The 17,241-nt window shown below is 33.5% G+C and overlaps 2 protein-coding genes across 2 annotated transcripts in view; both read right to left on the reverse strand.

The window, feature by feature from the left end:
• Positions 1 to 4,050: 4,050 nt before the first annotated feature.
• Positions 4,051 to 7,806, reverse strand: LOC116002669 (3-ketoacyl-CoA synthase 20-like). Its single transcript, XM_031242828.1, has 3 exons — positions 7,137 to 7,806; positions 5,400 to 5,804; positions 4,051 to 4,496 (listed from the first exon to the last, which is right to left on the reverse strand). The coding sequence occupies exons 1-3, from the start codon at positions 7,785 to 7,787 to the stop codon at positions 4,128 to 4,130; spliced, it is 1,425 nt and encodes a 474-aa protein (XP_031098688.1). The 5' UTR covers positions 7,788 to 7,806; the 3' UTR covers positions 4,051 to 4,127.
• A 6,723-nt stretch (positions 7,807 to 14,529) lies between these two features.
• The window catches only part of LOC116001503 (3-ketoacyl-CoA synthase 20-like), a 2,815-nt gene continuing 103 nt past the window's right edge, over positions 14,530 to 17,241 (reverse strand). The window contains exons 1-3 of the mRNA XM_031241374.1: positions 16,551 to 17,241; positions 15,205 to 15,609; positions 14,530 to 14,983 (exon numbers count right to left, since the gene is read on the reverse strand). The exon at positions 16,551 to 17,241 is cut by the window's right edge and continues 103 nt beyond it. Coding sequence (XP_031097234.1) covers positions 14,615 to 14,983; positions 15,205 to 15,609; positions 16,551 to 17,241 — 1,465 coding nt within the window. The 3' untranslated portion in view covers positions 14,530 to 14,614. The remainder of the gene's footprint in view (positions 14,984 to 15,204; positions 15,610 to 16,550) is intronic.

Here is a 17,241-nt window from a genome sequence, read left to right on the forward strand (position 1 = left end):
ATATCAATTGATAAATTTGGATGTAAAGAATCTTTGCATGAGAGAAAATAAAGACAATATAACTAATGAAATTATTTCTCTTATTTAATTTAATTTTTTGATAATGAATAATTTTTTTCAAATAAAGGTATTTTAGACACATAATTCTAAATTAAAGAAATACATATGTATCATTTTTTGTTGTAGCTATTAATTTATTTAATTTAATAAGAGTAAAATAGAGTGAGAAACTTAATTATGTCAATTTTGATTGAGATGAGGTTCGAACCTAAGACCTTTCTTATAGAAATTAATGGTAAGTTAAAAGTTAACGGAATATTAACGGAAAAGTGAATATTTAATGGAAAACTTAACGGATAATCATAAAAGTAAGGTTAAATTAGGTAATCTCTATTAATAATATTAATCTGAATTATCTTAACTATCTATTTGATTAAATCATTCATATGAACCATCCATTTGATTAAATAATTTGACCGCCATTTTTTCTATCCATTTTAGGCCTAACTCTCTTTGGCTCTTATTAGTATAGTAGATATAAAGACAAACTTAGTCATACATATGGCCTTCTTAATTAAATATAATTGTCAAAAATACGATTAAAAGTATGATATTACATATGTTGGGAGGCGATTTCGATAGCTAACACTACAAGAAATTTCACATTTAGTGACAACAGAAGTTGTCACCAAAACTATCGATTTTGGTCACTATTGAAATTAGTGACCAATTTTTGAAGTCATCACCTGTCGTCACTATATCCTCCGTCACTATTACAATAGTGACGAGTTTTGAAAAGTTGTCACAATTACTCAAGGCTTTTGTGACAATGTTTACATACACTAAAAGTAGTATTTGAGTGATACCAATAGTGGTCACAATAAATGTACAATTTGTGACCTAATATGTTATTACAAAAAATTGATTTAGTGACAACTAAAATTGTTACAATTAATTATTTTATTGTGACAACACTTTAGTCACAATAATTGTATTTATCTGTGAGAATTGTTTTGACACAAAAATATTATTAATGACCTAAAAATGTTACAAATAATTATTTTTTTGTGACAACAAACATAGTAACAAATGTTATATTTAGCATCATTTCTCTTTAATGTTTTGAGCAAATACCAAAACGATCATAAAGGTCAAATAGGCCATTGAACTACACATACAAATGCAATTAGGCCATCGAACTAAAAAACAATGCAATTGAGTCCCTGAACTACACAAATTAATGCGATTTCATCCAAAATTACCTGTTTTACCTGATGTGCCGGTTACCTATTTTAAAAATAATATTTTAAATAAAATAATTAATTAAAATTGAAATTAAAAAAAAAAAAAAACTACCGACCGTCTCCAGCCGGCCCGGTCTCCATGGCTGGAGCTTCGTCATGGAGCTTCGTCTTCGTCCGGCCGGCCCGGTCTCCATGGCCGGAGCTTCGTCTTCGTCTCCGGCTCCGGCCATGGAGACGAAGGTCGGCTTCGTCTCCGGCCAAGGAGACTAAGAGACGAATCGTCTCCATGGCTGGAGACGAAGGTCTTCAATGGCCGGAGACGCGATTTTATTTTTTTAATTATTTTTTAAAAAATTTAAATTTAAATTTTAATTAATTATTTTGTTTAAAATTATTTTAAAATATCATTTTTAAAATTAGTAACCGGCACATCAGGTAATATGGTAATTTTGGATGAAATTGCATGAATTCGTATAGTTCAGGGACCCAATTGCATTGTTTTTTTAATTCGATGACCTAATTGCATTTTTGTGCGTAGTTCAGTAGCCAATTTGACCCTTATTCCTTAATACTATAATTTAAAAAAAAAAAATTCACTATTTCCAGAGAAGCCTCAGGCTTCAATATTAATGAAGCCTGAGGCTTCTATTTCCATAACCATCCAATTCGGATGGCAGTTTAAGGGGGCGTTGAGCTCCCTTTTAATGAGGGAGCTCAACGCCCTCTTTTTATTTGTTTTTCGATGTGGGATCATTTGATTCCACATCACTTTTTTTTTAATTAATTTTATTATTATTAATTGTTATTGTTATGATTATTTTATTATTATTAATTATTATTATTCTTCCTCCAATTAATTAATTAATTAATTATTATTATTATTATTATTATTATTATTATTATTATTATTACTACTACTACTGTTGTTGTTGTGTTGTTGTTACTACTACTACTACCTTGATGATAATGTAGGAGATGAAATTTTGTAGAGTAAATTTTTGTTTATGCGAGTGGTATTTGCTACGAAGGTTTTTGTATAATTCTAAATTTTATATATATAAAGAAATACACACACACACACATGTATATAATTTTTTCAATTAATTGGTCGAATTAATCAATATTTTATTATGTATAATATTTTTATATTATATATTTGATACAACCATCTTGTACAAAAATTATACTAAGAGGATGACTCTTAATGTACAAATAATAGGTTAATGTGGTTAGGTGTAATAATTCAATTAATTTGATTAATTTTGAATCAAACTAACTGGATTTTTATTTTGAGAAATTGTTACTTAATCAACCAAACTAAATTATACTTTAACTAATTCGATTTATTGGTCCATAACTATATTTTTATTATATATAAATTATTTTATACTATATATTTGATACAACCATATTGTAAAAACCTGGGATGGTTCTTATTGTACAAATAATTTGCTGTTGCCGTTAGGGTAGTAATCCGATGCATTTGATTAATTTTGAATTAAATTTAAAGATGAAGACACCATATTGATAGAAGAACAATCCACCTCTAAGAATGAAATTCTTAGTAACAACTAATTACAAGTCACAATATTATCATAAATTAGTGACAAAACTTGAAATCAACACAATTATTGTCACAATTTAGTAATTTTTATTACGAAATTATAGAGCGTCACAGATATTTGTAACAATTTCATCACAAAAAATGACAATATTAGTGACAATAGTAATTTTTTGTCACAATTGTTTCTCATTTATAATGGTACTAACCAATTGTATTTTTATTGACAAAATAAGTTGTCACAAATATTATAAACAAGAGTGACCAACAACTATTTGTCACAAAAAGTATTAACATTTGTGTCCACATTATATTTTGTCACAACTACAGTTGTTCCCGCCATAATTATAATGCGGCCAAAATGCACATACATTTAGTGACAACAAATAGTGACAACGTATGTTACGACACTATTATTCTAGTAATAGTGACAACTTACTCGTAACAAATACTTACTTGTCACAATTACCATACTATCAGTGACCAAAAAAAATGAATCACAATTACCCCACACAACAGTGTCGAATTATTTTTTTGGTCACAAAAAGTATATTATTTGTGACTAAATTACAAAGCGTCACAAAAGATTTGTCACTAAATGTCTTCATTCTTGTAGTGTAAATTCACCATCTTGTCATCAAAACATGATACTAACTATTACGACGCAAGTATAAAGAAATAAAATTGTACCTTTATTAGTAGTTATCCTTTTTGGTGTAGTAGTACGCGTTTGACCTTAACAATTAGTATTGGAGTAGGTCTAACATGATGTGCAATTGAGGCTGGCATGTGCTGAGGAGATTGTTGCTATTAGAAACGTGTGTAGGAGGTGTTAGCGAACAGAACTTTCCGTAATACTCTTAAAAAATCATATATATTGAAGTCCTTGTCAGCATATGTTATTTATAATTTATATTTATAAATGTAGTTGTGGGGGTAGGAAAGTGATTCCATATGTCAGGAAAGTGACTCCACAAAACTGCACCCAAAATATTATTTAAGTTTGAATAATATGTTTGAAATCTTTATACATATGTTTACTCAATAAACTTTAAACAATTATATTAATTAGAGACTTCCATTCTCATATAAAAACGAGAATTATAGCACTGACCCAAAACCTCTCCTAACCAATTAACATTGAGAATTTGAATTTGGATTACACTCTTTTGGGCAAATATTCTTGATCACATATATATAATAATTAATAAAGTTTACATAATATTAAAATAACATAAGGATTTCGCGTATAAAATCCAAACTTATAATAAGATTCTTGAAATATATACCAATATTCGATCTTTAGCTAGTATAGTTATTGTTTATATCTTTAATGAGTTATGAACTGGAAATTCATGGATTTCATCCATCCAAGGGTTCTTCTCCATTGCTGGATTTATGTTCTTCATTGCACGCCAAACAACACTGTTGCATTTGAAACCTGACCCGAATGCAATCTGCCATGTTCTATCACCTTTTCTCATTCTCCCTTTGGCTTCTGTGTAAGCTAATTCATACCATAATGAACTACTGGAAGTGTTTCCAAATCTGTATAGCGTCATCCTCGAAGGCTCCATGTGCCATTCGCTGAGCTCTAAGTTCTTTTCTATGGCGTCTAGCACCGCCTTCCCGCCGGCATGGATGCAGAAGTGCTCAAACGCCAGCTTGAAGTCCGGGATATAGGGCTTCACCTGTAAGCACATAGACGACATGATCAAGCAGGAAGAGGACTCAGGAACCCTGATATCAACATCTCATCAATGTAGGTTATAATAACCAATTACTGCAGTATGCATAATTTAGTTGGTTCTTAGGTGGTAGATTGTAAACAAAGATGCCAGATCGAACCCAGAAAAATTAAAGGGCAGTTCGATAATTACATTACACCTAATGCAGTAGACACTCGACAATGGTCCTTCCATCTAATGAGGTGCTGGGTCATGGTAATTTACAATCTGATCTTCACAAATCTTATCGGACAAGAAAGTGGGGTTCCAATAGCTATGGATTTTCCTTTTCGTGGGTACGATCAAGGTAACCAATTATCCAAATTGCTTATTTTGACCAAACCCTCAATATACCTAAGGCTTAATCAAACTATATTTGCACCATACTAAAGACTTAATTATTGCCAAGGACCTTGTGGTCCAGTGGCATGAAGGTTATACCCTTCATTTATGCTAGTTTTCGTTAATTTTTTTTTAATATTATGTTATAAAAGTTGTACTTTACAATATATTAGACAAACAAACCCCTACTGTTATAACTTTCGTTATCTTTTCCACTATTGTTACCATGCACATGCATCCACTATATATTTTCTTATTTTCTTCAATAATAATAATATATACACACTATATATTGGATTTATATGTTACTTATTTTTTAAAATATAAGTATAAAATTTATAAAAATATATTACATTATTATTATTTACAATCATTTGAATATCTAAAATCTAAATAAAATTAAAATTTTAATATAAAATATTAATATTGGGCACTTATTATTTGCCCATGGCGCATTAAAAAAAAAACTAGTTATTATAATAATATAATCGTCATAATAATAATAATGGGAAAAGGTTACATCACCTTCTTCATCTTGAACACTTTTCTAGCGACGACGGTGAGGAAGAACAACAGTTGTTCGGAAATGGGGAGGGCTAAGGGGCCGAGGGTGGTGATGTTCGTCTTCAAGGCCTCGCCGGCCATTTCCATTAGGTCTTTGGAGAGGGCGACGCCGACTAGGCCACCGTCGTCCTCCTTTAGCGACACGCAGGAGTGGCTGTTGTTATGGGCGCCGGTGTGAGTGCGGACAGTGCGCATCAGCTGATACTTGGAGCGGCGGCGATCGGCGGCGCGATTGGAGAGCAGCACCGCCGCGCCGCCGAGCCGGAATATGCAGTTGGACATCAGCATCGAACGGTCGTTGCCTAAGTACCAGTTGAGAGATTGGATCTCCGTGCTCACCACCAGCGCGTAGCAGTTTGGTGACGCCTGCAATTACACACATTTATGAAAATATCTCACTTCGGAGGTCCAACATCATTGTAACTATCAAGACTGAATCTAAGAACCAATTGAAATGTCAATGCCTTTGTGGTGATAGGAAAGTAGTTGGAGATTTAAGTTATCACGTGCTATATTTTAGTAAACATATCATCACTAAAAGTAAAATTATCTTCTCTTCAAAATGGATAGTACAATGGTAGGTAAAGGTGGTTTCTATATATGTGTAACAAGTTCATTTATTTCTTTGATTAAATCATTAATAGAGTTTAGGGTATCTTGAATTGTCAGCACACATAGAGTTATAGACCCATTATAAACTCATCAATAAGGCTTCAAAATGAATAATTTACATACAACCAAAGAAAATATTTATAACATTTTCTGCCAAAAATGAGGATTCTTGCATATATTAAAAGAGAAAAAGTGAATATATATATATATAATTCTTCAAGGACTAAGTCTACATCTGAGTATAATTAAAAGACTAAAACCACTATTTTACCTATTAAAATTTGAGCTTACACTTATTAAATATATAAGTAGCACAACTTTAAAATTTATATACAAAAACTTTTGGTGAATTTATTAATTGAAAAAAGATTTAAATGAAAATTTAGATAAAAATAACAGAAATTATATTTACTGGTATGTTTCTCTAATTTAAAAATATAAAATAAAAATCTGAAAAAAATAATTAAGAGTGCAAGTATCTAAAAACATTGGACCAGCTTTCCTTAAAGTGGGTTGGTGGATATTTTAAGAATTGGGAGACATCGTGCATTCGTGCATGCCATTTAATTTATAGCAAGGTCAGGATATAAATGCTACTATACAATGGTGTTCTAAGTATCAATGACTATTTGCATGGATTTGAAAGTTAGGCACATGAAGCAATTTACTTCATTCTATCAATCTTTAGAATAGAAACTGTTATAATAAAAATGTAATGTATCAATGTTCATGAAAAGGGAATTAGAATGTTAACTCAACCAGGTATAGTTAGCATAATGCTAAAAAAAATTAAAAATTGTAAAGACAATGAAAGAAACACTAAACAATATAATGCAAGTAGAGACATATATAGATGAAAATGACCTGGTTGATTTGAACTAAAGGGTTTAATGTTTTAAGTATGAGGTCAGTAGTCAGAACTCAGAACGGTGTATATATATATATATATATATATATATATATATATATATATAAACAGCATGAGATTGTCGTTTTCGAATAGAATCTGATCGAAACTCGACCAGTTTACTCTCTCGAGAATGCAAAAACAATGATATAAACGGAGAAGGAGATGGGAAAAGAGACCTGTAGAAGATGTTTGGCAAGATCAATGGAAATAAGGCCAGCACTGCAACCCATTCCACCCAGATTAAAGCTCTTAACAGTGCTAACAAGCTTGTAACGCCTAACAATCATGGCGGAAAGCGATGGCGCCGGGTCAAACACACTGGAATTCACCACAACTATCCCAATATCCTCAGCCTTCACCCCAGTTTTCTCCAACACCTCATCAATGCATCCGAAAATCGCGGCCTCCGCATCCTTCCTCACCTCGTCCAAACTAGGTTTCGCATTCACGCCCATAATAGATTCTGGGATATATGTCTTCTGTCCCAGCCCGGATCTCTCCAAAACTTTCTTCTGAAAACTCAGACTCTCCTCAGTAAAAAGGTTGGCCTGTCTTGATCTTTCAATGTACTGCTCTGCGGAGCCCATCAGCTCTGGTTTAGGCTTGTAACACGCGAAATCCACTAAGTACACGTTTCTTGGCCTGTTTTTGGAGTAGAAATTGCCCAAGAAAACCAGGAATGATGTGCATGCAAGAACTGGGGCAAGGTTGAGCTTGAGAGTGAAGAAATAATGGGCAGAAAGAACTCCTAAGAGAGGGATTATAAAGAGCAGATACAAGGCATGGGTAATCAAGAAATGGAAAAAATGGTTCTTTTTTGTGTCCATTATATTGTCAGCTAGGTATAAAAATAATGTGTTCTTGGATGTAGGAGGAGGGGAATGTTTAGCTAAAAATAAAAGGGATATGGGTTCATGAAATGAAGGAGCTGAGGGATTGGAAATTTTCAGTGTGGATAGAGGAGTGAGCTCTCAAACCAAAGGTGTCACTATATATAGGACTTGCTTGGTTATCAGCAGGTAGCGATTAGCACTGCCAGATTGTGTTAGCGATTATCGGATTGTATTAACGGATTTGACCAGCAGATTGTATTAGCGGTTTGTAAAAAGATGTTTGGTAAAATTAGTTGTTTAGATCAACAGTTAATATGTAAAATGACTTAAAAGGTCCTTCATATTATAATTACTATTACTATTATTATTATTATTATTATGTAATAATAAAATAAAATTTACAATAACAATTACAACAATAATTACAACAACAGCAACAACAGCAACAACAGCAACAACACTAATAATAATAATAATAATAATAATACAAAACAAAAAAAATATAACAAAAAAAAAAGACGTAAATGATGCGGGATAAAAAAAACAAAAAAAATATAACAAAGAAAAAGACGTAAATGATGCGGAATAAAAATGATCCCACGTCGAAAACTTTTGGAAGAGGAGCACTTGTTCTCCTCTATAAGAGGAGCAATGCTCATGTTCCAAATTTAATTATCACATGCTACTCTTGAGAAGCCATAAGGCTCTCATTTATGAAGCCTTATTAAAGGCTTCACACAAGCCTTAAAGGCTAGAAGCCTTTCGGCTTCTTAGTCTTTTTTTTTTTTTTAATAATTAAAAGTAAGGGCATTTTGGAAAATATATATATTTTCTCCAAAACGCCAAGTTCAAATGTTACTAGTTTTCAGCGGTTTGGAGTAGCAAATCGCTACTAACCAAACACTTATTTTGGTGTTTTGACCATGCCCATAACCAAACATGCCCATAGACTTTTTTTTTTATTTTTTTTTTCACTTATGGACAAGTTCTTAGTTGTTATCCAAATATGCTAGGTGGAGTAAAGACACTTTAGGAACATGTGTCAAATAGTAAGTGATGACTAATTTGATCCATCCATTTAGTAGATTAATGATTCAGGGTTACATTATTAAAAAATAATGAGAAAAAGGAAGGGTTAGTTATATAAATATTGCAAGTTGTTGGGTGGAGGCCGGTAAAGCTAAGGGCCATGTCTAATAATTAGTGGTTAGGGAATTGTTGGACGGAGGCTAGTGAAGGGTCAAATGACTCAAATCCAATAAGTGGCTAGGGAAATTGTTGTACCTTCCTTTCCAAAATGCATGTGGTGGCGGTATATAAGGAAATAAAGTTGCATTTTCCTGTTAGTTATAACTTTTGGTGTGGTGATAAATGTTTAATTTTTAACACAAACTTAAAAATTTGAGCAATGGTGTAGTGATATATATATATATATATATATATATATATATATATATATATATATTGAAGTGCTAATTAATGTTAATTTGTTTTAGTGTGTGCAATGGTTCATTTTCATCTTCTTCTTTTCCATTCCATCCACACGGAGAACGTGATAAGACTAATACCCAAAGCATTTTCCACGTGCATATAGAAAAATGATAGGAAAAGAGTTTTTTTTTTCTTAAGTTAAATATTGGAATTAAAATCAAAATAAACAATTTAAAAATTGCGAAGAGAGCAACATCTTTCCTTTATTGTTATTGTTAGTGTTGGTTTTATGACGTTTGGGTAGTCAAAAGCTTGCCAACACTACCATGAGACACGAAAATATAGGAAGGATATTGTTGTATTACTCATTAGTCCATTCTCCATGTATGAAGGGTCTATTTATAGATATTTTGGGCATAGAAAAATAAGAATTCTGGAATGTCTCATATTGGAAGTCCTTGTTAAATTATATAAATAATAAGCCTTAATCCTACTTGGATTACAAATAATAAATTCAATCCTTATCAAAATCTTCGGTAGCATTGTACTGGGTATCCTTCTTGGGCCTTCTTGATCCAATTATTTACTTGGGCCAATCAATATAGCCCAAGCCTAGTATATTATCCATCATCAAGTCCTCAACTTTCTTAAGATTTCGTGAATTTGAAGTTTCTAGAAAGTATACTAAGGAATATTCTTTAATCGTCTTCTTGTGCTTATTTTCAATTGAGTCAACCTGCAAATAAGATTTCTAAGGTTTCTAAGATTTTTTTTTTTGGTACAGTTATTTTTCTTGGGTCGCTCTATGTGAGTTGGGCCTAATTTACTATTTACCATCCAATTCCTAACTTTCCATGAGACTTGGAATCGCTATTTCAAGAAATTTTTTTTTTAGAAGATATTTCTCCCATTGACTTTTCTGCCTTGGTTGAGTTTTTTTTTTTTTTTTTTTTTTTTTTATCCCAGGCCGAATTAATTCGCAAGAAAGAAAAGATCATTTCTAACAATAATGATTCCAGTTAGTTTAGTTTCTCTTTTTTTCTCTTTTCTTTTCATTTTTTTTCGACGATCAGACGCAGACTGGTCGACAATCTCGAACACGTAGAGAGAGTACTATAGAAGAGGAAAAATGCAAAATGTTTTGAAACACATAGAGAGAGTACTAGAAGAGGAAAAATGCAAAATGTTTTGGAACACATATAGAGAGTACTAGAAGAGGAAAAATGCAAAAAATGTTTTGTCCAACATTTCTTAAAGGAGTTAATTCCATTTTTAATCGGTGACAGTTCACTTTTAGTCCTTTTTTATTCGAACATTCACATTTGGTCGTAGTATTATTGTGGCATGACCATTTTTGGTCCTCCCTCAACAAAATAGTAAAAATGTCGTTAAATGCAAAGACATTTTGATCATTATTATACAAAGTGAGTTGACTCCACTATATTGGTAAATGTTTGATCCTAACATATATTATTTTCATAAAAGACATAAATGTTTGAGATTTTTTTCATCAATGGACTTTTAATTATTAGATTAAAATATTCTTTCACTATGATTTATTTATCCCGTGTGGTATGAGGTTACAACACAGGAACGAAATTTACTCGATACATACTCTCAAATAGTGACTGTAATTTTCCTTGTCACCCAAATAGTGACTGTAATTTTCCTTATCACCCAAAAAAGAAAAAATAATAATAATCATTCGCTGCACCAAGACCAATTGCAATATAATGTTTAACAACCATCCGGCCAAAGTAGTTGCCTGGCCTGCTATAGCAAATTCAAGAACATATTTAAAACCTTTACTAGTTTTCTATACTAAATATCATATCGTACCATTGTACGAGGCCATCTTGTTGTGTTGAATTCCATGAGTCGGTAAAATAGTGATTTAAAATCTTTTTTTTTCGGCTAAGGCGTGCACAATATAATCTCAAATAATAATGTTATATACGACGGCTATGTTTGGCAAATCTAGTTGAAAAAGTAGCTGAAAATTGAAAAACTATAAGCTCGGAACTGAAATCTGATGAGCAAGCTAGCTGTTATGCTTAAAAGTATATTTGGTAAAATTAGCATTTTGATAAGCTGATAAATGTAAAAAAAAAAAACTAAAAATGACATTTTCATACAATTTAAATAGTTTTAAATTTAAATAGGTTTGTTTATATATTAAAATATAAAATAATGAAATCAATATATTTTAATAAAATATAAAGTAAGAACATAAATTTGGATATATAAAGTAAAAGAAAATGTTTATAATTCATAAAATTAGTTCATACAAAAATTAATGTTTAAACACAAATGTCAAATTGAAATTACAACCAAAAGAGAAAATGCCAAAAGGATTTTAATTGCGAGGAGTAAAGAATGTCATTTATTTAAAATAATAAGGATAAAAATTGAGAAAAGTTAAAAAGCTACTAGCTTATTTTTGAAAAGTTACCTGAAGTAGCTTTTCAAAATAAGTTTTTATTTTAAGCTACTAGCTTATTTTGAGAACATTACCAAACAAAGCTTATAACTTATTAGTAGCTTAAAATAAGCTATAATAAACTCCTAAATAAGTTTGGGCAAACAGAGCCGACACGTAAGATAGGACAAGTGAGTAACTAAGATTTTTATTTTTCCCCAAAAACAAGGAGCAGAACATTGAAATTTATATGGACAAGTTACCATTATATAGTATCAGCATCTATAAACATTAGATCATCACCTTTACTAGCTTAAAGTGGGTTGATGGAAGACGTGCATGCCATTTATTGCAAGGTCAGGAAATAAATGCTACAATGTCGTACTAGGTATGAAAACAACACTTCTTTTGAATTTGAGGGTTTGTATCCCTCAACCAATCTTTTTAGGTTAATTAACTCTCCCAACCAACATATACTATGTTACTTTTATAAATAATCAAGTCATAGTATAAGTTAAAACTATGGGATAATTTGTCCTAATAATTAACGCTTCCACTTGATTTTTAACTCATTCAATGTAATTCATAGTTAATTTAGGTGAGCTATGGGTTTAATTGCCATGGTAACCACAAAAAAAGGTTACAAGTGTGACGTCCAACTAGAGTGACATTTTAGCCTTCTTAACTGGTTTAAGCCGGTCAGCTATGAGCTAGCTTAAAATATTTACCTCATTGTGATTACGTTTTTTGTCGAGTAGGATCACAAGGCAGGTTTATACCCCGTGCACACTTTCGAGTATCAAGGGTTCTTCTCAAATTTATTTTGATTCACTCGAAAATATCACTCGGCGACCCATGCCCACAAAAAGGGATTTAGAATGTTAACTCGACTATGTTGTCCAATACACATTTAAATACTCTTGGGTAGTGGCACGAGTAGGAAAACTAGACGCATATTGTCTTATGCAAATTTAAAATAAAAATTCAACTCCACAAAACTACACCCAAAAATATTATTTGTTTGAATAACATGTTTGAAATCTTTAAACATATGTTTACTCTATAAATTATCAACAAACAATTATATTAATTAGAGACTTTCATTTTCATATAAAATAAAAATTATAGAACTATCCCAAAACATTGGTCTAATGAATAAGAATTGAGAAGTCTGGCCTCTCTTAACCTAACATTGAGAATTTGGATTTGGATTAGACTCCTTTGGACAAATACTACTCTTGATCACATGTATTCACATATATATAATAATTAATAAAGTTTACATAATAATATTAAAATAACATAAGGATTTTGATAAGTGCTTATTTGTCTACATTTTCCCCCTTTCACTAAGTTATTTTGTTTATTTATCATTCCAAATTTCATGAGAATTAGTGCTTATTTGTGTTATTTTGCAAGGAGTATGAGTTGGAAAGCATTAGAAGCAAAGATGAGCATTTTCATGCATTTTGGTGGGCATTGGAGTCAAATGGAGGCCAAATATGAAGCTATGTAGATGGGTGCAACACTTCCAAGGGAGCCTAAGATTGGTATTTTCAATGGTCTTTGTCATTTAGACAAACCAAAACAAAAGAGAAGCAAAAGATCAATGTGTTGAAATTTCTGCACGTTGACATCTTAGTAATTGGACCATATCTCAGCCTAGAAATGTCAAAATTAAGTGATCTTTAAACCATTGGAAAGAAGATTTCAAGGGCTACAACTTTGCTAGAGATACAAATTTCGTAATTCTGAACGGAAAATGGTGAAAAACAGCCTAGAAGTCAAAGCAGCTGCACAGAGTTCGAAAATGCAATTTCTGGAGTGTTGGCAAACGGCCTGGGAAACGGCCGTGTACATGGGCGTTTGATTTATGCCGATTTACAGTGTGAAAATGCAGTTTTTGAAGAGGAGGCAAACGGCCACTGACACGGCCGTTTCCTAGGCCGTTTGGGACCTGCTCTGCTCACTATTTAAGCTCGTTTTGAGCATTTTGAACACGGTTTTGACCCATGGTTGAACCCTAAACACTCCCATTCACTCCCTTTCATATTTTTAGGTTAGATTAGACTTAGATCTATGTATTTTAACACTTTTGGAGCTTGTAATCTTGGATTTGAAGCTTGGATTTCAAGATTCTTCCTCCCATTTCAATAGAGAAGTTTTCTTTCCTTTATCTCTTTTCTTTTGCAAGATTTATGTTTATTACTTGTGTTTTTGTGTTCTTTATGCTATTTAATCATGAGTAGTTAGTTTATGGGCTTGAGTTAGGGTTGTATTATCTATTTGGATGCTTAAGTTGTGATTATTGTGAAAAAGGGGAAGAACCCCAACCTAGGGTTCTTGAGTTTGAATTGGGTTTGTTTCTATCTTTCAATGATTAGTGGCCAATGATTGTTGTTTGTCTTTGGAAAGTCTTTCATCTCAATGGGAATTGGATGGGAGACTTGAGCCAACCCAATCTCAAACCCATTTTCTCTTCTATGGAAATAGGGGTAGATTTGGGGCTTAAATAGCTTTTGTTCTTCAAGAACTTAGGTTGATACACCATGGGAATGGGGCAACCTTTGTTCTAATCCTTGTGGAAACTTGGATTTATTAGTGCTAGCCTCTAGAACCTAGGTAAAATGTTCTTCCCCCAAACTTAAGTGTTAAAGCATCTAGATAGTAATTCCCCTAGCTTGAGTCCTATTTCTTTATTTTGCACTTATCTATTGTTTATATGTGTTTGTTCTACCTTGTTATCATTTCCTTAGCTTCTTGTTGATTTCCTTGTGCTAGTGCCTAGTTTGTGATTGCATATTGCGTGCCATAACCCCCAATCCTCAGCGGAACGACATTTCACACCCGTACACTCACCATCACTCATTTTTGCTACACATCAGATTTCACGTATAAAATCCAAACTTATAATAGGATTCTTGAAATATATACTAATATTCGATCTTTAGCTAGCATATATAATTATTGTTTATATCTTTGAGGAGTTATGGACTGGAAATTCATGGATTTCATCCATCCAAGGGTTCTTCTCCATTGCTGGATTTATGTTCTTCAAAGCACGCCAAACAGCACTGTTGCATTTGAAACCCGACCCGAACGCAATCTGCCATGTTCTATCACCTTTTCTAATTCTCCCTTTGGCTTCTGTGTAAGCCAATTCATACCATAATGAACTGCTGGAAGTGTTTCCGAATCTGTATAGCGTCATCCTCGAAGGCTCCATGTGCCATTCGCGGAGCTCTAAGTTCTTTTCTATGGCATCCAGCACCGCCTTCCCGCCGGCGTGGATGCAGAAGTGCTCGAACGCCAGCTTGAAGTCCGGGATGTAGGGCTTCACCTGTAATTGGATAACACATTTGTTTATATATTATATGTTCAACACACCCCCTTATGTGTGCGGGCCAATTACTTTTGATGGGCTCCAAACAACACGTGGATTTTTTAATGTGAAAATTTGAACCATGATCTTTGACATGGTTCTGATACCAAACTGAACCATGTGCTCTATCTCAACTAAAATTTAAAATTTACAGGAATAGCAGAGAATAGTTTTTTCACCTTTTTCATCTTGAACACTTTTCTGGCGACGAGGGTGAGGAAGAACAGCAACTGTTCGGACATGGGGAGGACTAAGGGGCCAAGAGTGGTGATGTTCGTCTTCAGGGCCTCGCCGGCCATGGCCATCAGGTCTTTGGTGAGGGCAACGCCGAGTCTACCCTCTTCGTCCTCCTTTAGAGACACGCAGGAGTGGCTGTTGTCGTGGGCGCCGGTGTGAGTGCGAACGGTGCGCATTAATTGGTACTTGGAGCGGCGGCGGTCGGAGGGGTGGTTGGAGAGGAGCACCGCCGCGCCGCCCAGCCGGAAAAGGCAGTTGGACATCAGCATCGAGCGGTCGTTGCCTAAGTACCAGTTGAGAGTTTGGATCTCCGTGCTCACCACCAGTGCATAGCAATTTGGTGACACCTGCACTTATACATACACATTCATAAAATTTAGAATCCCAGCAGATAGTACATTGTAACAGAGTTAGCAATCCATATCTAATGTGTCAAATCTATTATTGACAGATTGGATCAAGATGTCGAAGTAAATGAGATTTTTTAATTTTGTTTATAGCATATTAAACACGGATTCACCCCAAATTCTCTTCGTGCTCATTCTTACTAAAGGATTAAAAGTTTGAAATTGAAAGTTAATGAACTAGTCATAAATTATTAAAAGAAGAAGAATTGATGATTATAAGTAAAAATGTCTCAAAAATAAGAAGCAGAACATTGAAATTTATATGGAAAAGTCACCATCATATAATATCAGCATCTATAAACATTAGATCATCACCTTTACTAGCTTAAAGTGGGTTGATGGGAGAAGATATATATTAAGTGCATGCCATTTATTGCAAGCTAAGGTCTGGAAATAAACGCTACAATAATGTCGTACTAGGTATGATGAAAACAACAATTCTTTTAAATTTGGCGGTTTTATCACTCAAACCCATCTTCCTAGGTTAATTAACTCTAATTCCAACCAACATATACTATGTTATTTTTATAAATAATAGTCTTGGTATAAGTTAAAACTATCATAGTATGTCAAAAAGGGATAATGTGTACTAATAATTAATGCTTCCACTTGATTTTAAACTCATTCAACGTAATTCATAGTTTTTTTTTTTTTTTTTAGAGTTAATTTAGGTGAGTTATGAGTTTGATTGACTTGATAACCACAAGAAGGTTAGAAGTTTGACTCTCAAACTCTCAACTAGAGTGACATATTAATTTTTCTAGCTGGTTTAAGCCAGTCAACTATGAGCTAACTTAAGATCATTTTACCTCGACTAAGATCACAGACAGGTTTTTACCCCGTGCCCTCCTTTGAGTATCAAGGAAAAAAAAAAAGATTACCTGCAAAAGATGTTTGGCAAGATCAATGGACACAAGCCCAGCACTGCAACCCATGCCACCCAGATTATAGCTCTTAACACTGCCCACAAGCTTGTAATGGTTAACAATCATGGCGGAAAGAGATGGCGTCGGCCCAACCAAGCTGGAATTCACCACAACAATCCCAATCTCCTCAGCTCTCACCCCAGTCTTCTCCAACACCTCATCAATGCACCCGAAGATCACCATCCCAGCCTCCCTCCTCGCCTCTTCCAGACAAGACTTCGCAGGAACACTCAGGATAGATTCTGGGAAATATGTCTTCTGTCCCAGCCCGGATCTCTCCAAAACCTTCCTCTGAAAACACAGATTCTCCTCGGTAAAAACCTTTTCCTGTCTTGATCTTTCAACATATCTCTCTGTAGAGCACATCAGCTCCGGTTTCGGCTTGTAACACGCGAAATCCACTAAGTACACGTGTCTTGGCCGGTTTTTGGAGTAGAACTTGGCCAGGAAAACCAGGAATGATGTGCATGCAAGAACTGGGGCAAGATAGGGCTTTATAGTACTCCAAAAATGAGCACAAACAGCCCCCAAGAGAGGGACAAACACCAGATACATAAAATGGGTGATCAAGAAATGGGAACTAGGTTTCACTACATGGTTTTGTATGACTGATGATTGCAGATTATTGTTGTTGTTCTTGTTCTCT

This window comes from Ipomoea triloba, chromosome 13 (assembly GCF_003576645.1).
Source record: "Ipomoea triloba cultivar NCNSP0323 chromosome 13, ASM357664v1".
In the NCBI taxonomy this organism is placed as follows: Eukaryota; Viridiplantae; Streptophyta; class Magnoliopsida; order Solanales; family Convolvulaceae; genus Ipomoea; species Ipomoea triloba.

Excerpts from the sequence above, each read along its gene's own strand:
- LOC116002669 (XM_031242828.1), bottom strand. The coding sequence starts at position 7,787 with ATGGACACAAAAAAGAACCATTTTTTCCATTTCTTGATTACCCATGCC. Across the intron at positions 5,805-7,136 it reads TTGCCAAACATCTTCTACAG|GCGTCACCAAACTGCTACGC; the intron begins GTCTCTTTTCCC and ends GTGTAATTGCAG. Across the intron at positions 4,497-5,399 it reads AAGTGTTCAAGATGAAGAAG|GTGAAGCCCTATATCCCGGA; the intron begins GTGATGTAACCT and ends ATGTGCTTACAG.